Source organism: Accipiter gentilis, chromosome 2 (genome assembly GCF_929443795.1).
Source record: "Accipiter gentilis chromosome 2, bAccGen1.1, whole genome shotgun sequence".
In the NCBI taxonomy this organism is placed as follows: Eukaryota; Metazoa; Chordata; class Aves; order Accipitriformes; family Accipitridae; genus Astur; species Astur gentilis.
In genome coordinates, this window is record NC_064881.1 from 30,291,051 (window position 1) to 30,313,022 (window position 21,972).

General features: G+C 45.4%; 1 protein-coding gene across 1 annotated transcript in view; it reads left to right on the forward strand.

The window, feature by feature from the left end:
• Positions 1-14,349: 14,349 nt before the first annotated feature.
• Positions 14,350-21,972, forward strand: part of LAPTM4B (lysosomal protein transmembrane 4 beta) — a 63,767-nt gene continuing 56,144 nt past the window's right edge. The window contains exon 1 of the mRNA XM_049825381.1: positions 14,350-14,542. Coding sequence (XP_049681338.1) covers positions 14,447-14,542 — 96 coding nt within the window. The 5' untranslated portion in view covers positions 14,350-14,446. The remainder of the gene's footprint in view (positions 14,543-21,972) is intronic.

Here is a 21,972-nt window from a genome sequence, read left to right on the forward strand (position 1 = left end):
AAGAAAAAAAAAGAAAGAAAAAAAAGAAAACTTGCCTTTTAATAAGCAAAAATAATGTTACTTACATTTGACCTAGGGATTGAACACTTTTGAACAGCAGTAGTAGTAAAATGTATTTAAGTGCTTTTCTGGAGTGGGCTCAGGATGCTCAGCACGTGGTAGAACTGAGCTGGAAAATCAATATTGTGCTACTTTATATTCATATACTCCAGAGATGCGGTTCAAAGTCATCCAAGTCATGCATCCTGCTGTTAACCGTGGAACTTCTTTATGGTGTTTCTGGAGCGTGTCTCTTACTGCAAGTCCTTTGTAGGCATGCAGAACAGCAGATTCAGTGATTTGTAATGATTAAAGCACTTCATTTTTTACTTCCTTGAATATAAAAAGTACTTTGTAGACTGTGACAGAGACATAATTGACGGGTTCCAGGGTCTGGCATGTTGGTGACTGAGAGGGGCAGGTTTTACATACTCGAGAATTTCCATGTGGTTTGAATTTCTGTAGTCACATCATCTAAGTCCTAGGCTATGGGAAACTTGAGGTCAGAAGTTGGGTGTGTCACATCAGAAGATAGCTTTTTTGCCTGCTTGCTTCCAGGCAGAATGTCTGTCACGCAGCACAAGGTGAGCATGTGGAAGGAGGATTGCAAGTGCTTCATTTTGCATTAATAATTCCATCATTAAAAATCTTTACTTTGTGCTAGTGTGCCACTGGGATTCATCACTCTGTGCTGCCAGAGAACATCGTGCTGGAACACATTTTCTTATGTAAAGACTTAATGTAATGCTGACATCTCTTGAGATTACCATACATTGTCTTTCAAAAAGTGTTTTACTTCTGCTTCGTGTTGCTACTGTTATGGAAGACATGATACAGTTTGAGATTTTAAACTCTTTAGACTTAATTGTTCCAAATATTTCTAGAGAGGTCCACCTAAAGAAGGTATTTTGACAGGTTAACTGGGGAAAGAATTCTTAATTGCAAATTGTGTTCTGTAGGTATGGCAAACCAGTGGCTCATCCCTGCTCCAAATGAGCTATCAACAGGGTGTTCTGCTGAGGCTTTAAGGACATCTCCCTCTGCATGGTAAAAACTCTCAGCAAGGGGTGCTGACTAGCTTGCAAATATTAAGGTGCCCTTTGTGGCAGTTAAGTGGTTTAAGGGCTTATATACACTAAACATCAAAGGGAAAGGGGAAAAGGCGCAGATGTGCATTTTTCAAAATAAGTTTGGTTTTGGAGAATGTCATGTTGGTGATCAGGATTTTTTGTTAGAGTTGAAAAGAAAGTTGGATGCTGAGAAGCTGAGCAAACAGTGTTAAGTACCTCAGTACAAGAGCGTGTGAGGAGGCTGCAGAATGTGTAGTAAGGGCACTGTGTTGTTACATACCTACTGAGTCACCCCAACAAGTTTGACTTAATTTCAGAGCACTTTCAGATTCAGAATCAGTTAAAACATTGTCCAAATGTTCATCAGTTCACAAACTGAGAATGCACTGATGTACACTCCTTATAAAACTCAGGCTGAACTCAGCACTTGAAAACCCAAGTCATTGCATGTTATCTGAGCTCTAGCAGGAGGACGGAATAAATCACAACCGAATGAGATGCTGAGTGAGTACAAAATAGGAGGTGCTGCTCTCCAAAGTGACAAATGTGTATCATTCTGCTCTGCAGAGACGGGGTTTCCATATGCCATGCCTAAGCCACTTGTGTTGCAAAGGTTTGTACATAGATGTTTGACGTTAAATGAGTTGCAACAGAGATGATGAGTTAGAATTGTGTGTTATTGCAATTAAACTTTCTCTGTGCTTTTACCAGTCCATTACTGAATATCAACGTGAGTTGGGAGATCTCTGCAGCATTGGGTCAATCAGGATTTCCCAAAGTTCCTTCAGACTGTAATCAAACACATTCAGATGTGCATGCCTATAAAATGTTTTATAGTCACAGTACAGGAATATACTTTATACTGATAACCTATATAGAGACAGACAGCAGAAAGCAGTATGAGTGCACGACATGCTTTTCTGAGTGGTGTTTACTTTGCGATCACTTGCCAAATAATGCTATCTCAGGAGAATTATATTGTTGTTTGTGATGCTATTTGCTATAAAGTGGAGGATTAAAGGTTAGGCTTATTATTTAAACTATCAATCTTACTTCTGGCATGAGGGATCCTAAGGGGACATTTTGCACACTTGGAGGAGCCTGTGGTGAAGAGAAGCCAAGAGTATCTTTGGTTTCTATAATTAGAAGAACATTAGCAGCCTTGATCTGTCTTAGATAGAAGAGACAGTACGAAATATACAGTACTAGAGAGCTTCAGTTCCACACACACATACACCCAGTACTGGTGGCTCCATCTGATGTAGCTTTTAATCTAATTTTCCTAGCTGCATTTCCCAATACATACAAAAGATTTATAAATTGGGACAAACTTCATCCATTTAAATTTTCTGCACTACCAGCACCCAAAAGAAGTGTTTTCCTTGCTCAGGAAGTAAAATCCATCTGTTCTGTATCTCTGTACTTCATGAAGGACATACCATGGACCTGTAATATATATATAGTGTATATGAAAGCCGTTACATTGCATGTACAGTATCTGCAGTTTGCCTCTGCATGGGCTACAGAAAAAGACAAATATTGGCTAACTGTGTTTGAATCGCTACCGTGCTCAGCAAGTCAACCATCAAGGGGATTCAAGAGAGACTGCTGAAGGGGGCAAACCCAGCTGGCATTTTCACAGTATAAAGCTACCAGCTACTGTGGCATGTTCTTCAGGCTTGGCTGGCAAGCAAGTAATCTCCATTGGTGACTCCATATTAAGCAGTAGATGGGTAAATTGGCAGAGGATGTGACACTAAGAGAAAGTTGAGCATAGAAAAAAAAAAAAAGAATGTGTGTGAGACTGGAAGTTTCTGTAAAGCTCTGTGGCAAACATTTGCCTGCAGTGAACACCAGTGAGAAGAACTGGATGGCATGCTCTGGCATTTGCTCAAGAGTCCAGCAAACTTGGAAGAGAGCAGGAAAAGAGGAAAAATTCCACAGATACTCAAAGTATTGATGGTGATGCTATTCAGTGGCTTTAAAGTTGGTGATAACTCAAAGCTCAGGTTTTTAATGCTTAATGTGCTAAAGAACAAAATGGACCAGGGGAATATCTAAGAAGGCTCCCAGGTAAAGTGGTGAGTTACTGCTTGAAACCTGACTAGCATCTAAAAAGATGAAGCTGGGAAGTGTTTGCTCTGTAACTTACAGGTAGTAATAAATTACAATTATGGAATATGTGTTGTTTTAATTCCTCTTGACTGTACTTAAAAAACAGTGTTGGTTCTCAATAGGATAGAAGACAATGATTTATCACTGGACTGAGATTGTTAATAAAAGACAAAATGATCATGACTTCTACTAGAGATAAGTAAAAAAAGAAAAGATCCAAACAAATATGTAAACAAAACATGCTTGATGAGCAAAACTGGAGGGGGGGGGGAGGGGAGGAATAGCTACATTCTTCTACATTGAAAAAAACTGTGAACTTTTAAAAAAAAAGGGGGGGAAACCCATAATTGCATAATGAAAAAGGGAATAAAATCTGGCAACATTCCCAGTGTTGAGCCATACTCAAATGAATCCATAAATTAAACATTAACTAATCTAACTAATGGAACTAAAAGGAAGCAAATACTATTTGATGTATATTAGCTTTTCTTAGAAGGTCTGCCTCTCCTATCAATCAGAGACCTGTGACCTCCCTGACCGCAAATTCAACACAGCATTAAAAACTGTCACCAAGATTTCCTTTGCTCAAGCAATCTAGCAAGCAGTAAGACACTGCTGGCAACACAGCAACCTCTTTATCCAACAGCTCCATCCCATCCTCGTATGCTGTATTTCATGTTCTATAATTGGCTACAGACTTTGGATAAAATGTACCCGTCTGTACCAGTCGGTTTAATACTGTGTCTGGCATAAGCATTCAGGCCAAAAGAGCAAAAAACCTCTGAGCATGACCTTCCACTGGGTTGCTGTGGTGAAAGATCAAGTGTAAATTCCGGGAAGTTTGAATCTGAGTAGTGAAGAGGAACAGGGGATACAATCCCAATACTGTGTTCATTGATTAAATAAATACTGTTTGTCTGATGACTGCAGTTTTAAAGGTTTTTACGAAACGGGCTAGATTCCCCACGCTAGTGAGAGAAACAGTAAGCGTACTTAAAGGGCTGGAGGCAATGTCTGATAAGTAGAGAATTAATTTATCAAAAAGACTTGGAGAAGACTTCATTGTAGAGTAGAAATTACTAGGATACGAGGTGCTAAAGGCTCATTAGCCTTATGGAGGAAGAGAGGATGAGTTTGAGCTGGATACAAGACACCTGTTCTTAGAAATTTGGTTGATAAGGGTTGGAACCAAGCCGCCAAGATTAGTGGTGCTGTCTCTACTTCTCAGCATCTTCAGGCACACTGAGCCGGTGGAGGGGAAAAGCCAAAGCTCTTCCACCCCCCTCGATGTAAGTGGGGCATGAGGTTCACTGGCTCTGTTCAGCTGGGAGAATTAAAGTTATTACAGAAATTCACGGACTTCCCAAGGCAAAAGGAGAGAGAATTGATGTTCTTTATTGCTAAGGTACTGGTTAGTGGTATAGAAACGCTGCAGGGTAGAAAGTTTCAAAGAATAAACATGCTTTTAACACAACATACTCTATCGTTAGATGTACTTTTCAGACTCTGACTTTATATACTTCACTTTCATGTATTCATCTTGTAAGCATTTTTACTAACATCAGTTATCTTCAGTTAAACTTGCATTAGCACTTTTCAAATTTCCACTGAACTTCCAAATTATTACTAACCAAAAATGACTGTCATGAGTAACCCAAATGCTCAAAATTAGTAGACTTGTGCCTTTTAATCGATATCTAGATCAGTCCAACCTGCTTCTGTAACAAAATAGTTCCTGTGTACCATGTGGTAAGGTTTGCTTATGCTGCATGAATTTCTTTGGTCTATACCTTCTGTGTTTGGGTGTTTAAGAAGGAAAACATGTATGTGTCTCCCCATGATGAACACCAGAGCCAGACAGAGCTACAGGACACTTGAAATTTTCAGACCCGCTGTGACGTCTACTTTAGCAATGTCACTAGGCAGCAGCTGAGACTTGGGATTGTTCCTGTCTAACCCCAAGGGAGAAAACCTTCATTATGAGCCACAGCCAGGGTTTCTGGAGGTTAGTGACTGCAGGACCTGCTATCTACAGACACTCTTGTGTCGTGGCTGGCTGGCTAATTAGTACCCCTTATTTTTGTTTTAAGTAGTTGCTCCAGGGGAAGCCCTTGGGCATTGCTTTCCCTGGTGCCCCTGTGTGCTTTTACTAGAAACTACCCAGTGAGTTGAGCAGGTGACCCACGCGAGGCTGAGGAACATGCATAAGAAGGAAAGAGCAGCCAAAGGAGGCAGTTACGCACCAACCCCAAACCTCTGGTGCTGCGGTGAAGCCCCAGGAGATCAGTGTGCTCTGCTGCCATGGGGGGCCTGGGGCTTGCCATATGCTCCTGGTGTGACCCTGGAGGGACCAAGACCCCTTTGTAGCATGGGGGAATTGGGCTGATGGTCAGCTAATGGGTGGTGGCTCAAAAGAGCAGAGCTCGGGGGAGTCTGGGGCCTACGTCCCTTCTAAATACTGCCCTGCCCAAGGGAGGGGGGCTTTGGGGTCTGCTGATGGAGGGAAATGTGCGGGGATGGTCCAACTCTGCCAATCCCACAAATGAGATGCCCTAGTGAAGGGGCTGGGAAGGAGTTGCAGTTGCTTTGATTGCCAGAGGACCCCTTACAGGTAAGGGACCCTGAAACAGGGGTGAACACTAATGCCATGGCCCAAAAGCCCTGACAGCTAGACACGGTTACAAACCCCCCTGGGCTAACACCTGATGAGCTGCTGGGGCAGCCTGTTGGTCAAAGTGGGATCTATATGTATCAGACTGGGAGAGCTCGCAGGAGGAATAACTCCATTAGCAGCATAGCCAAAAATAATACAGAAAATCCCATAGTGTGGTTGACCCTGAAAAAAGTGACAAGAAAGACTGAAAACTCTCCATGCTCTCACCCTACAGGCTGGGACTTGCAGATCTTCCAGAAAGCCAAGGGAGAGGCCATAGGAGAGTGGGGCGGAAGGTCCTTTGGAGATCTGGCACCATGAGGCAAAGACTTGTACAGGGAAAAGGTCAGAACTCAGCTGCTGGAGGAATTGGAGCAAGAGATCAAATCTGTGATGTGTAATTTTACTCGCCAAAGAAGGGAAGTCCCATACTGCATTAAGTGAACACTGTTTACTGCTCTCTTCAGGTCTCGATGAAACCCTACTGCTATAGGATTCATGAGCCTGTTGGTACCTTCGGTAGTGGTTTTAATTGTTGCTCATACCATATGAATGATTTGCTTGGTTTTTAAAATACAGTAAATGACTTAGACATTATATCCTTGGGCTTGTATTTTGCAGGGGCAAGACGTGAGGTTTGTATTAGATACCTGTTCAGTCTGTTAGGGTGTTAACCCCTGTAGCCTGGTCAGCAGGGAGGAGGGATGGACTCTGTGGTAAGCATATGTTCAATTTGTAATAGTGCAGACCCCATCATCTAGTTCTAGGGGTGGAACGTATTTGGCATAAATTGCAGGTTTATCGTAGCTGGGGGCTGCAGAGGTGCCTGTGTGGAGGATGCTGAGCCCTGTGCTGGTCACAGCCAGTGGCAGATGGCACTAACTCCAGTGTTAAGTATCTTCTGCACAACAAAACTTCAGTGAGGGGAGCCTGTGGCAACCATGTGCAAGTGGGCTTAGGAAAGAACAGCAGGGGCAAGGAGAGGAGAAAGGGAGGGGACACAAAAGAGCCACCTGAGGAGAAATGGAAGAGACATATGGAAGGAGACATTGCTGGGGACATGACAGGGCACATACTTTTGGAAGGAGGTGCTCTATGGCTGGAGCAGGTATGCCTCTGAGGAGACTGCACCCATGGATAGCATATTGTATCTGACACTGCAGAAAGCCTTCCAGTATGTTACCAAATTGCAAATCTGCTGCCAGGCAAATAATTAGATACTCACCTAACCTATTTTTGAGGTTTCTAGTGAATGTAGCACAGATGGTTTCTTCTCATCCAAAATGTTAAAATTAATCTGCGAGGCTAGCATGAATGGAAAGGCCAGAAGGAAAAAGAAAGAGCTGGATCTCACTGTAGTCCACAGCTCACCAGCCTTTTCATGAGTCCTATATCTTCACAGCAAAACTGAGAGGCTTTCAAGTGAGAAAAGGGGAAAAGGAAGGAGGCAGTAAGGCAAGTTTTTCTTGGAGAACATTTGAGCACTTGGCTTTTCTGATTTACACGGGCAACGTATCAAAATATTTTAATGATGTTTTTTTTAAATCAGCAACTTTAAAGCAGAATTATGAAGCCATGGCCCAAGGGAGATAGAGTTGCAAATGCAGTTTACCATCATGAAAGAGAATGTGTAAGTATATCAGTTGTCTAAGAGATTAGAGGCAAATTATGACAAAATATCCCAGAAGTGAGCTAAAAAGGTCCAGGCATTTCTCTCAACAATTTTTAAAGGTCAAAAGAGAACTTAAAAAGAAAGAAAGAAAGAAAAAAAAGAAAATCATTTGTTGTCCATTGTTTGGTACTGAAACATGAGAATTTAATTAGCTTTATGCAAGTGGTTGCACACCAAGCAGTGTCACTGCAATGGCTCTCTTATATGCTTCTAAGATGTATTCTGAGTTGTAACATGCTGGAGAAAAACACTGTCCTCACTCTGATCTTTTTTACATGAACCAGGATAATAAATGAGCTCTTGAACCCATTTTGAATTGTGGCAGCAGTCCTATTTTATTGCACGTTGGCCAGTCTATGTGGCAGAGAGATGGTGTCAGACATTTATTGGAGGGTTACTTTTTTTAGAAAGCGCGGGTGTTTTTTAAACTTTGTTTCATTAAATATTTCTGTAGCCCTGAATACTGGAATCATTAGCAGCCAGCCTGAAACACAGGCTCTGAAGCAAGCCGAACAACAACTTGGACTCTTGAAATGACTCTTTACTACAATCACAGTCAATTTCCCAATGTTGTTACCACCCTGTGCCCAAGGACAATACCTAGACCTTGGTTTCTGGACAATGTTTAACCTTTTTCTTATCTTGTCTTAATCTGGCCAAATACAAAACAATTAACTTCTTCACTCACTCTGGAGCACGTGGCTAATCCTACAAGCAGAAAATGTGGTTCCCTTGAGCTGCTCTTTGGTGTATGTGCTGTAGGCAATGCTGGGCAACAGTGTAATCGAATTATCAAAGGCAAACTGACCTATGCTCCACCATCTCTGTGGACTGCAAGTACAGACAGAAGGTAGGAGTGATAGGCAGCTTCCAAGCCACCTCAGGCAATCTTACTCAGATAGGTACTAAAAAGGCTGGGAAGAGGAGTACTAGTAACCAATTTTAGAGAGCTCTAGAAAGCACAAGAAAATGCCAAATGGATCCAGGCATCCTCTGGCAGGAGGGAGAAGTTGTCCCCTGGAGTAAGAAGATCACGAGGGACACATGGGGGAGTACAGAGCAGAAGCAGGACACAAAATATACTGGTGGTTTTTAACAGCTTGCAGCACAGAGAAGAATCGGCAATGAACCGAAGCTGGGCTGGGTCCTTCCCAGCTGGCTAGCGTGGCTCTCGGGGTGCGCTGCGTGGAATGAGTGGCTGTAAAAAATGAGTTTAGCAACTTGCGGCTCCGCTGTGGTAAGAAGGGGCAGGTGGGAGCCATGAGTCTGCATTTCTCTTCTGGATACATCCTGCAGCCTACACGCCAACCTGTGTCTCCGCAAGGGTGTGTCAGGTTTTGACCCTTGTGCAGTGTTTAATTTCAGAATCAAGTGTTCCCTTGGAAAAAATCTATAAGCATGTCATGGATCCCACTGAAAAGTTTATCTCTTTTTTCAGCACAACTAAAACAAGTGCTTGTGAGTAGGCTGTTGATTCACTTGAGTTTATATCACATTTTGAGCAAGGCAGTGATACTAGTCCTGTTCAAGGTTTGATGCATAAAGATGATAATCCGGAGTGTCTCTTGTACCTCTAGGAACCTTGACAAAACTCAGGTGTCATCCAGTTCAGAAGTTGTACCTGGTGCATCTTAAATGATCTTCCACCATTCTGGGTGTAAGATCAGATATGGTGGATTCACAGCCATCTCTGTAAGAAGTGTCTGTTGTTTCTTGTTTTATAAGGCAATGTGAATGGCACGGAGACTCAAACTACTGAGTTGTGGTTATGGGTCTGTAACTGTGGCAATACTCAGGCTCTGAAACAAATTAGTAAATGCTGAGTTTTGTATACTTGCGAGCGCTTAATTTCTGTTGAATTTCTCTCTCCGATACACACTCAACAGCATACTTCTAAGGCCATTAAATGTTTGCTTAACAGTACCAGTAAGTGGGTTTCCTTCTGCTAAGTGGTGGCTGCTGAAGGCCGTTCAGCATCACTGTTAGCAGAGGGACTCACAGCAGCGGGGGGCTGTGTGTGTTGGTGGTCAGGACTGGAAGGAGGAGACCAACGTGGTGCCAGCAATCACCTCCGACAGTAACTGCCTCCGGGTGCCAGTGTCCCACCAGCCAGCCATCCTTCCAAAGAGCTCGCTCAGAGCTGAGGCAGGAAAGCAAATTCTCCTCTACATGAGGTTTTGCAGAGAAAGCTTCACGCTTGACTTCTCAAAATCCATTTGCCTGCAAGAAAAAAGGATTGGTGTTGCACTGGAGCCCAGTGACCTCATGCTGTAATCTGTGTTGTGACCACCCCTGCTTTTACTGAGCCTTGCATCTTTTTGTTTTAATTCAGTTTGCGGCTATGTCTTTGCCTCCACAGCTGGTAGCGAGGGGAGTGAGATGGAATCCGTTGGTGGGTCTCCCCAGAGCTGGTGAGGCTCCACACAAGTCCACAGCAGTGCTTGTGCCTGTGCAGTCTGTTGCTGATGAAAGCTGAAGGCTGTAATTGCTGCAAGGCAGGGACTAGGTCTTCTATCTGCAAAGTACGTAGTATGCCACAGAAATAAAAATAGAAAGGAGCAGATAGGACCTCATTATTTCTCTAAATACTGCCTGTGATTTATACTTCTCTGGACTTCTAGAGTCAGTGTGGTGGGTTAACCCTGGTGGGTGCCAGGTGCCCACCAAAGCCGCTCTATCACTCCCCCCACCTCAGCTGGACAGGGGCAAGAAAATATAACAAAAGGCTCATGGGTCAATATAAGAACAGGGAGAGTTCATTCACCAATTACCATCACGGGCAAAACAGACCCAACTCAGGAAAATTAATCTGATTTATTACCAGTCAATGAGAAATAAAGCCAAATCTTAAAATACTTTTCCCCTACCCCTCCCTTCTCCCCAGACTCAACTGCACTCCCAATTTTCTCTACCTTGTTCCCTGTCAGCGGCACAGGGGGGGCGGGGAATGGGAGTTGGGGTCAGTTCATCACACTTTGTCTCTTCCACTCCTTCCTCCTTAGGGGAGGACTCTTCACACTCTTCTTGCTCCAGCGGGGGGGTCCCTCCCACCGGAGACAGTCCTCCACAAACTTCTCCAATGTGGGTCCCTTCCATGGGCTGCAGTCCTTCAGTCACAGACTCCTCCAGTGTGGGTCCCCCACGGGGTCACAAGTCCTGCCAGAAAACCTGCTCCAGCGTGGGCTCTTTTCTCTATGGGTCCACAGGTCCTGCCAGGAGCCTGCTCCAGCATGGGCTTCCCATGAGGTCACAGCCTCCTTCGGGCACCCACTTGCTCCAGCATGGGGTTCTCCATGGGCTGCAGATGGATATCTGCTCCAGCATGGACCTCCCTGGGCTGCAGGGGGACAGCCTGCCTCACCAGGGTCTTCCCCACGGGCTGCAGGGGAATCTCTGCTCCGGTGCCTGGAGCATCTCCTCCCCCTCCTTCTTCACTGACCTGGGGGTCTGCAGGGTTGTTTCTCTCACATGTTCTCACTCCTCTCTTCCGCTGCAGTTTCTGTGTGCCCTGCAACTTTTTTTTCCCTTCTTAAATCTGTTCTCCCAGAGGCGCTACCACTGTCACTGATGGGCTCGGCCTGGGCCAGCGGCGGGTCCATCTTAGAGCCCTATTGGACACAGGGGAAGCTTCCAGCAGCTTCTCACAGAAGGCACCCCTGTAGCCCCCTGCTACCAAAACCTTGCCACGCAGACCCACCACAGTTGCCTATAAATCAGGAGTATGATATGAAGCCTGATGTTTCCTGATCTTTCCCATCAGGCTTTTTGAAGGGAAATGAATAATTATACAGGAAACTGCTCTGAAGTAATTAATGTTCACCTTCTCATTCTTCCTTCCTTTTTCTTCTGCAGCTACCCAGATTAAAGCCATTGATGGGAAAGCGAAAGAAGACATGCTGTTAATTTCTCCTTACAGAGATGAGAGCTGTGCTGGGGCACGTTAGAAGCAGCTACTGCCTCCAGCAGCTCCGGGCCCTGGGGTTCCTCCTGCCCGGCTCCTGAGCCCCAGCTTGTTAGGCCCATCCCAGGCTGATGGATGTGGCTGCTGCTTTCCCATTTGCAGGCACAGGACACTGACAGGGACAGCTACGCAAATGGCCGCAGACAAGGTGCTGCCTTCAGCTGTGACTCCTACTTGTAGGACTTGCAGAAGACCTAAGTACAGACCAGCTGGTCCAGCGTGACATTTGCAAGCCAATAACACGTACACACGCGGTTTGGGACAGGTACAGACTCTCACCCCCCCAGCAGCCAGCCCCAGGCACGCAGGCTGTGACCCATGATCCCGCTCCAGCCTCCGGCACTGAGCCCCTCGCTCCCCTCACTCACACCGATCCCCCCAGTAGCTGGCACTTACTCCTTGCAGCCTCCGCACATGCTGTGTGGAGAGTGAGAGTACACAGAGAAACAGTTACGAAAGGTTTTATAAGAAGAGAGGGTGATCGGGCACAAGGCTCAGTCAGACAAGTGTACACTACACGTGACCAACCCCTTTTACACCCCTTTGTGCCTGATCCCCACTCTGCTCCTTCCCGATCCCCTTCTCCTAATCATTCCTTCCTACATTTTGCAAAGTCCCCTTCAAATAACCCAAATCCTCGTGGGTGGTCCTCTTGTTTGCCTTCTTATCAGTTACAAAGTCCAGGTGGCCGTCTCCAAAGCTGCGCCTGGAGCTCTTCAATGGCCCATCAATCAGTAACCGGAGAGTTTTGGTCTTTGGCATTGTCTCCATTGTCCCTTGTCTACCAGGTTTGGATCTGTGTGTCCTCGTTTATCACATCCCCTTTTACTTATTATCCCCTTTGCTTTGAAAAGGGCAGGTCCTTGGTCAGCTAACCTTCACGAAGCAGATGCTTTTACCTTCCACGTACACTTACAAGGTGTACATACAAGGGTTTGCTCTATAGCTTGCTTACTTTCTGGTATTAAAGGACAAGGTCTCTCGAGGTTACCGGTGAGATAGTCTCGACCACATTGTTTGGGATTTGCCTTTGGCCACTCAAATATTTGTTTCATCAATATGTATGTTTCATTTTACTAGAATTTTCATGTTATTTTTTGATATGAATCTTGAAAATACAATATTTGGCTTATGCATGCAATCTAGTCAAAATTATAAATGCAGTGCCAAGTGGTTTTTCTCTTTATGCACAAAAAAATCCCCAACACCCCTGAAAGTTTTATAAGGACAAGCTAAGGACAGAGGTTATATAAAGGTCATACTTAAAGTATTTTTAATTTAATTTACTATAGTGGCTTTACAAGTAGGGATAAGGCATAGTTAGAAATGTTCCTCCATGCCAAGTTAGCTTTTATCTTGGAGTTCCCATTCTGTGCAGATGTATGTATGAAATAAAGAAGAGCCCCAAAGCAACCATATAGGGAAACATTTGAGCACTTTTTTAGGGCTACGTTTTGGTGATAAAATGTGGGATTTGGTAGGAAGCCAAGATAGACGGCAGTAAATAAATTATTCTTAGGGTCAGGCTAGGCATACAGAATTCCGGGTAGAATTTTCTTCGTTATTTCCTCTGGAGAATGATACAAGTCTCAAATAATAAAATATGGAAAAGTCAGCTGCGTGGTAGGAAGTTTAGCTTCTATGCGCATCAGTGCTTGAATACGCAGATTTGAGTCCTTCCTCCTAATGCTGCTGCCCCCACCACCATCAGGGCATTAACTACAGGTAGTACCAAAGAGGTTAATGTTAACTTGTGCATCAGTTACACAAGGCAATTCCAGCCTCCTTAGTAGCAGCAACTTTGGGAGTGGATTAGGAGGACACTGTGAAAGAAAATGAATGCTCACGGCTTCGGAATTTGGGGCAAATCCAAAGCATTCCATGATCTCCGCCAATATTATCTTTATAGCGAAATGGAGTTTTATTTCTACTGGTTTGCCAGTCAAGAATTGCTCGACGAGTGTGTGAGCCAGCACAGGCAGGATGCAGGAGCAACCACAAAACCACGGATGATACGCCAAGAGTAAATTTATTTTCGTTACCTTGCCAACCGGGGGATCCCCAAAGCAGCACCCAGGCAGAGGCACACAAGCGGGGACGCAGACACCGTGGAGCTCGGTCCATGCTAGAGGATTACTGAACCTGCTGGGTTTGCCTGTATTTCAGGGATTCGCACAGGCGTAATTTACCACCGTGCTTCGAGCTTTCCTGCAGCAGGGCAGGAATCTCAAGCGTGTTCGGTAGGGTGCCTCCGAGTCTGTCGCGGGCCTATGTTACCTAAACACAGACCTTCTACCCGTCCAACACACAAGACCGAACAACAATTAGCAGGCTATATGCGGCTTTTGACAGCTCAGCTGCGAGTCACTTGAGCGTGCTTCCAACCCGCCTCGCCAGCCTTCCGTTATTTTCCCACAACAAGCTACAAGCTTCGCTAAGGAAGCACCGACGCGGCTTCGCTCTTATCCCGCTAATTCCAGGGGCAGCCCTGCCTGAGAAGGGGGGGTAGGACCACCAGCAGAATGGCACTTTTCCACCGTCCGTGACACGCCGGGGGGACGCAGGCCGCCAGGCTGCCGGCCCGCAGAATTCCCTCAACTTAGTATTTTAAAATCCTTCCGTGCTTTGGCGCGATTGCGCCAGCGCCCTGGGGTTTTTAAGTGGGTTGCTCGGCGTCGGTGCCCGCGCGGCCACGGAGGGGCTTGAAGGCGGCACGGCGCTCTGCAGAGGGGCGCCCACCTCCCGCGGAGCCGGCGCGGACTTGCATCCCCGCCCGCCGCCGCCTGGGCTGCCTGCCTCCGAGCTCGGTCCCGCCCGCCGGGAGGGGCGGCCCCGGCCCCGGCCCCGGCCCCGGCCCCGGCCCCGCCTCCGCGGAGCGGCGCGGCGCGGCGCGGCCAGAGGCGCGGAGCGGCGCGGAGCCCGGAGGAGCCGCGGAGATGCTGAGCTCGCCCTGGGCGCGCTTCTACTCCAACAGCTGCTGCCTCTGCTGCCATGTCCGCACCGGCACCATCATCCTGGGCATCTGGTACCTGGTAAGCGCTCCCCGGCCGTCCCCGGGTGTGCGTGTCCCCGGCGTCCCCCCCGCGGGTGGCTCGGCGCCGGCTTGCAGGGGCAGCCTCAGCTGCTGCTCCGCGGAGGGGGGATGCCCGTGGCAGCAGCTAAGGCTGCCTCTCGCAGCTCGGGCGGTTTTGGGAGATAACCCTCCGAGGAGTCACGTTATTATTAGCAGCGTAACGCTCGGCGAGCTCCGTCGGGCGGCTTCCCCGCGGCTAAGGCGCGGGGTTCCCCCCCCCACCCGGTGAGGCGTTTAGACTCGGCCTAAATCGGGAAAAAGAACCGTGCGTGTGTTTAGGGGCCAGGGGAGTGGGGGCAGGGGACGCAGAGCACGGGCAGGCTCAGCAGGGGCTCAAGCAAAAAGGCGTTCGGCAGATGAAAAGGTGATGAGCGAGGATCCCTGGCGGGGGGGGGGCGTCCCCCAAACTTCGCTGCCGTGTTTCTCAGGCCGGGGTTGACTGCAGCACCGAGGCCCCGCTGGCGCATTAGGTCCAGCGAGGCTGCCCGGACCCTGATCACACTGCGCAGAAAAATCTCGTTTTGTCATCTCTGGTCGCTGCCTCCTGAAGAAGTCGGGTGTTCTCGTCACCGCTGTTCCTTGTTTGTCGGATAACTGTTTGTCAGTGCTATCTTGGGCTGCCTGGCAGAGAGCTGAAAGCTTCCAGGCAGCTGCTCTCAGGTACTAGAAAGACTTTTTTCCTCCATCAGGGTTATAGGACGTGAGTGAGGAACTGACCCTCGAGGCACAGCTTTAATGGGTTATCATCGGACCCAGGCGTTGCTCAACACCCGGTTCTTCAGCCAGCGGAAAGACTCGATGAGGAGGAGGCACATTAAGCCCTCGGTTCCTCTCCTGTCTTTGCCAATCTTTTCTCAATCCCTTGGGTAGCAATGCAGGAAAAGCAGCTTTCCCAGAGCCGGCCCTGCCATAGTCACAGGGTTTGCAAGCATGTCACAAGACTAAAAAGAGCTGGTTCGTCACTTTGGGTTATGTAGATGCACTTCTCAGCCTGCTCAGTCTTCCCCGTCCCTTGGTGTGAGAAATCAGCCTCCGTCTGATGCCAAGGCCACGCAGAACTGTCTGCCAAGCATCATTTTTCAAATGACTGCAGACGGAAGCAGATTAGACCCAGGCTTATTTGCTAACTGCTGAAATTCCCTTCAGAAGCAAGTGAAAAATGCGGGGCTGGCCTCCATTGTAGGACAGCTCATTAAATAAATTCAATCGGCGTAATAAAAAGGCTAGGTTGACATTTATGATGTCCTAGAAATCCTATAAAATTCTCTGGATCCTATAAAATACATATTTCACCTCTGAGAAAATGGCGCATGAGTTGAACTGTTGCTTGCTCCCGGTTTAATAAAATATAGTTAAATGCAATATCCACAGTCTCCGGTATCGGGAATACTGACAGTATTGAAAAAGATGCCCCTCTTTGCCTGGCCGCAATGAAGTTTCAATAAGTTTTCATATGATCTGAAAGCTTTTGAACATTTCTTCCAGGATGCTTATTTCTTTTTGCCTTCAGCTGAATGAAGCCTTTTCACATTGGCTCCACAAAGACAGAGATACAGATATTTTAGCTGTTCAGTGGACCTAAAGATATCTGAGGAAGAGGGAAGTAAGTGCATCAGCTGGCCTTAGCTACAAAGAAAAGCCTGATGGCTTTTTAGACTTCATTACCTATTGTGTTACTAACACTTAAATACCAGTGCCCCAATTCCACATAGTATTTTTCTGAAAAATCTGTTTTCAAATTTTCTTTTCTAACTAGCAGGTATTTCCTGATTTACACCTCTTTGTACTTCTTTTGCTTTCATAAATTTTTCAGGGCAGATTTCTGAATAACTTCAACCTGACAATACGTCATAACATGTCAAAGTGCACGTTACTTTCTGTGCTTTCTCCTCTATTGCAAATATTTAGATTTTTAAGGTTAACTATTAAGAATAGAAATTTAGATGCATGTTGATAATAAACACTAAACCTTTTGCTAGCTTATAAAGTTAGGAAGCAATAAGTAAGGGAGGGGTAGCTTGTTGAGTAAATAGCTACCCTGGTTGAAAGGTCTGGTTTACGAAGTCACATACAAAAATACTGTTTTATCTCGGAAGAACAATTATGATTTGTTACCATGTGCTATTGATGGTTTACGTAAAAACAGATACTGTCCTGGTGGCAAATTTTTTCTCTGCATGCAGTTTGGGTGGTTGCATAGCTCGCCACCCAAATAAAGTTCAAACAAAACACCCTTTGATTTTCTCCACACAAACATATATTCTGTAAACTGTTTGCCATTATGCTTTACAGGAAATTATTTGAAGGAAAAACATGCCCCTAGAGAATGAATAGTTTTCCTGTTGCTTCTTCATATCTCGCTACCTGTGAAGTGTAAGTTTTATTAGTTCTGTGACTATGAATACAATGATTCAGTAGTAGAGGCTTCTGAAGGAGGGAAGAATAGTAGCTTAAAAGTTTTGGCAGGCTTTTAAAATAACATTTTTGCATGTTGAACCAGTTTTGAGTTAGTATAATTTCAGGAGGCAGAGTTTCATATCTGAGTAAAAGTGGAAAAAAAATAGTGCATTTCTCCAGGATGATGTTGCAGCTCTTTAGTTTTAATTTTTTAATCAGATGTTTGGGATGCTACAAAGAGTGGAGAGAGTGGGGAGCTGAGGGCATGGGGAGTCATAAGGGCTGCATGATGAGAGCGCTTTCCATGTAGGTAAGGGGGAGGAACGCTGTGTGCATTTCCAACACACGCCCAGCAGCTGAGGGCACTTACAATGGTCTCATAAAGTATCAATAGCTGGGAAATAAATATTTAACTTTGCTCTATTTTAGAACATAACGGATCTCAGAATGCTAATGTTTCTACAGCTATCGTGTTTCAGTAGTTTCTTCCTGGTAGAGCCATAGGTACTGCATCTAGAATAATATAACCTAATACAGCATTGCATGATGCTGCAATATAGCACACATAATAAAATATACATACGATCATAGAGCACTCAGGTACTTCAACGTAGAAAGTAACTTGTAATGGGTGGAGCAGCTAGAGGAAATTTCCTGAAAAGAATATCTAATCGGGTTGTGGAACAGCCTGCTCTTCAGGAACTAGTGTGCTGCCTTGGGGAGAAAAGCTTAAGAGGGGGTGCTGCAGTGCTGAATACAAACCTTATGCTGAAGATTACAATGGCAGCAATATGACTGGCTGGGTGCTAATATTTATCGCAAAACCCGAGGACCAGTTTGGTTCAGCTGGTTATTGATCTTTTATCCCACTGGCATGGACTTCACACTTTTCTGTATTATAACATGAAATCAGAGGTCGCAAGTAATGACGCAGAGACATTTGGGGTCACAAAAGTCTTACAAGTGTCACATTTTGGAAAAAAAATAAATAAGGAAAATGAGGAAGTCGCTTCCAGCAGCTTAGTTTTGTTCCAGAGACTTGTATCAGCGTGCTGTTCAAGGCACTGCTGAAACGAGCCAGCTTCAGTTCTGATCTCCCCCAGGTGCCAGAGTCCAGGGGAAAGCCAGGATTTTTGTCAGTTCCAAGTGACCCAGTCGGTACCAGTGAGTCAGAATAACATCCCCATCGGTAACAGCATTTATAAACACAGCACGTCTTCTTCCTGAGTAAACAGACTCCACTTTCTTTATCTAAAATACAGAGAAGCGACAACGTCAGATGTGCTGACAGTGTCACGGAAGGATTTTCCACTCTCCCGGCACATGGCAGTGGGGTTTATGCACACCCCGAGGCTCCACTGGCACCATCTGGGAGAACGGGAATTATTTCCCATTGACTTGGGAGGGGAGAAGATGAACCTTTAAGGCATCAGTTCAGGAAAAAAACCAACCAAAACACCGCCCCCCCCCCCCAAAAAAAAAAAAAACCAAACCAAAAAAACCCCCACAACACCCCCCCCGCCCACCCCATTAGAAGCAGGAGCTCTCATTTTTGAGCTCGGTGTGGCCAGCGCCGCCTGCTCCCCGCCGTGCTGCAGCAGCGCCCCGGCCACGGGCTGCTGCTCCCCGCCGTCCCCCGGGAGCCCCGGGAGCCGCGGGCGGCCCCGGGGCGCGGCGGGAGCTGTCCAGCCCCGGCGGAGCTGTCCGCGGCTCAGCCCCCCCCTCCCTCGCCACCCCCCGGGGCCCCGGCAGAGAGGGGCGGAAATTAAGAACTAATGGAAGGCTGAGAAGCTTTTAGAACGGAGGGTTATGGAGTTTGTGCGGCTCCCTCGGAAGGACGCGCGGGAAGAAGGTGAACGGAGCGAGCCGAAGTTTTTAGCCCCGGTGGCTTCAAGCGTCCGAGCTGCTCTTTGTGGAAAGCTCGGAGTGAATTGCTAGTTCGTGACATTTCAGTTCTGGATTTTTCTGGATATATATAGTTGAAAGCGTGCGTAATTTCTGCCTGCATCCCAGTCGATTTTTAATAAAAGGATTGAGTCCTAATGGGTGAAAAAGCGGCCTCTTTATATTGTAAAGCAAAAGAAAAGCACTGCTTGCTATGGCCTCATTGACTGACAGGGTGACCACCCTGCTGAGATCAGTAGAGTGCACTTGACCTGATGTCAAAAAGAGAATCAAGGTATATATTTTGCAACTGGGCCGCACTTATTTCCCTGTCTTTTTCGAGTCCCGTGCAAAACAGTATGTATGGCAATGTGCTTAAATACCAGTTAGAAGATTACTGAAATCTTGGCTTACTTGGCAGGAGGTTGAGATCAGCACTGGCTACTCATATGAACAAAATATACCTATGCGGGTGTCCTTCCAAGCTGCTCTGTCCTCACTCCTGCAACCTTTACACTGTCTGAGAGTGCTCACATCAGCAAGGAGTTGTAAGCGGGGATCTCCTGCACAGGGTGGAAACGCCCTTTCAGGGAAAATGAACCTGTGAGAATCGGGAGATTTTGAAAACTAAAAAAGATCTGACATTGTGAAAAGGGGCAAAGTGCACCATCAGAAAGCCTGATGTTACAGGGAGTTGGAAACTTTGTTATCCAGTGCCAGGTTGTGGGAATTTGCATGAATGCAAGTATGAGGCCTTGTGTTTTGCTTAAAAAGTTAGCTTTCTTTGCCTTTATATGGAACGAAATGGGCTAAGTATAAAGGATCTCCAACTTTATCTCCATATGACTGGTCATTGTATACCAGCCAGCTCACTGAAGGCTCTGCTCCTTCGTATCAGCTAGGGATGTCACTTCCCGTGTCACGCCAGTGTCGTATAGCTGGGACGTTGGGTCAGGTAAACTGCAGGCCATGCTGCTTTTACCACCTCCACTAACAATCCAATACTGGTGGCACTGGGGAAAGAAGTCTTGCAGAATGGGGCTCGCTGTAGGTTCACCAGGTAATTGCCCCTCCATGGCCCAGACCTGGGCAGTATATTCAGGGGGAAGAGCTGTGTGGTGCCAATGACATGGCTAACTCCCATCCCCTGGTAGGACATGTAGTGGCAAGCAGCAGGTGACATTTCTCCACTGGCAGGTGAAGGGGTCATGATATAATCTGAAATTACTTGAGATACCCAATTCTTGTAGTGGGAACGGCTGCAGTGACTAAATATTTATGTCCCAAGTGCCATGTCCATAAAATTATCTTTTTTTTTTTTTTTAATTGACTGTACTTCCTTTCATGAAATGAAAGCTGAGATCTTGAAAAAAACTAGTAACATTCCCAAGTAACTCATTGGAGACTCCCTGGGCACATGCTTGCTCTTGAGGAAAGTGGAGAGAAAACTTGGGATTCATCATGAATAAAGAAAAATATGAATCCTACTTTCAAAGGCTTCCCTGTATGATTGATGTACATGTTGAATATCCAACGGAGACTGCAATCAGAGGAGGTTTAGGGTATTTGCTCTTGGAGTGGATTGCATCCATTTCATTTTCTTCTTCAAGACCAGTGGGAAATAAATGACTGATCCTGCACACAAATATCTGCTTAGGGCCTGCATAGTATTTTCTTAGGAAACTGAAAACATATATATTCATTTTAGACATGATAGAGCAAAGAATAAAGACCAGCACTGATCATTAGCATGAACAAAATATATCTTGCCTGAAGGATCTTGTCAATAACCACATTCTCATTGTAACTTACCTAGAGAGAGAGTGTTAAACAATATAATTGTTGGAGTGCTTCAAGAATGGCTTCTGGAGAACTCCTTAAAGAGCTCCTCCCCACCATGCACAAACCCAGGTTGGTTTCTTCAGTGCAGGACCTTATCCCACCTCCTATCTCCAATTCATGCTTCAGATCCTCTTCAGTTCAATTACAAAATAAAGTACCATATGGGAGAAATTTAGATTGCATAATCAATAAAACAGGTTACAAAGACCCTAATCACTCACCTCTGGGTGACAGAATCAATCCATGAACAGGCCAGAATGATTATCTGAAAAAAGGATGGATGCATCGGTACACCGTATCCCAGGTTACCTGTGCTTTCTGTTCCAAGTGAAAATAGCCAGGTTTGTGTGTTTGCTGTGTTGCAGAGAGTAGCAGAAACAGCATTTTGTCAGTCCTCCCCAGTCTCTGTCATACATCGGTGTGTTTATTAATGTTTTTTTTAAAAAAACTTTTTAAGTCATCAGAGGGATAAGATTTCTTGTAAGCATCTTTTGGACAGTCCATGTGTTTACTGAACTATTTATTAGTCAGTAACACAACAGAAGGATTTCTTAAAACATCTTTAAGCTCTAACCCCCCTACATATGCAATTTTTCTTTATATCCCAAAATACCACACTAGGATTTTTCACAGAGTATATGAATTATTGCAATGATAGCTGATAATCTGCATCAGTTGCCCAGGATAATGACACAATTGTCTCTTCTAGTCAACAGAGTTATCAATTCAGAAAAAGCAAACCTTTGTAAAATGTCCTTTTTTCTTAGTAAGGCCTTCAATTGGATAATAAATTTTCTGGCATCACAGGGAACAGTTGTCTCCCTCCAGCGAAAAACCAGATGGTTGGTTGTAAGAGGAGCAAAGTTTACATAAATGCTTGTTAAAGGAAAGAAACCCATTAAGAGTTCAGTATGCTATAATTACATTTGGTTTTTATACAAAAATCATGAATGTATTTATGGAAAGGAGAGGAGGTATTACATTAATCAAGTAAAATATGTTTAGAAGTGCTGTTGAAGGTTAATATGTATCTCCTAGTGAGCCAGAAGAGAACACATTAAGCTTAGTAAACTGATCGTTGATTAGGCTGACGTCAGTGAAAATGCAATTAGTCTTATATATTCCTGGACATATGGAACGGATGTTGCAAAATAGCCAGGAATTAATTTCCTTGATTGCTTTCTTTTTCTCTGGTTTTACTGTAAGGCTCATACTTTGACTGTAAAACTGGAAGTTTAAAGTGTCCATGGCTTGAAAATCTGCACA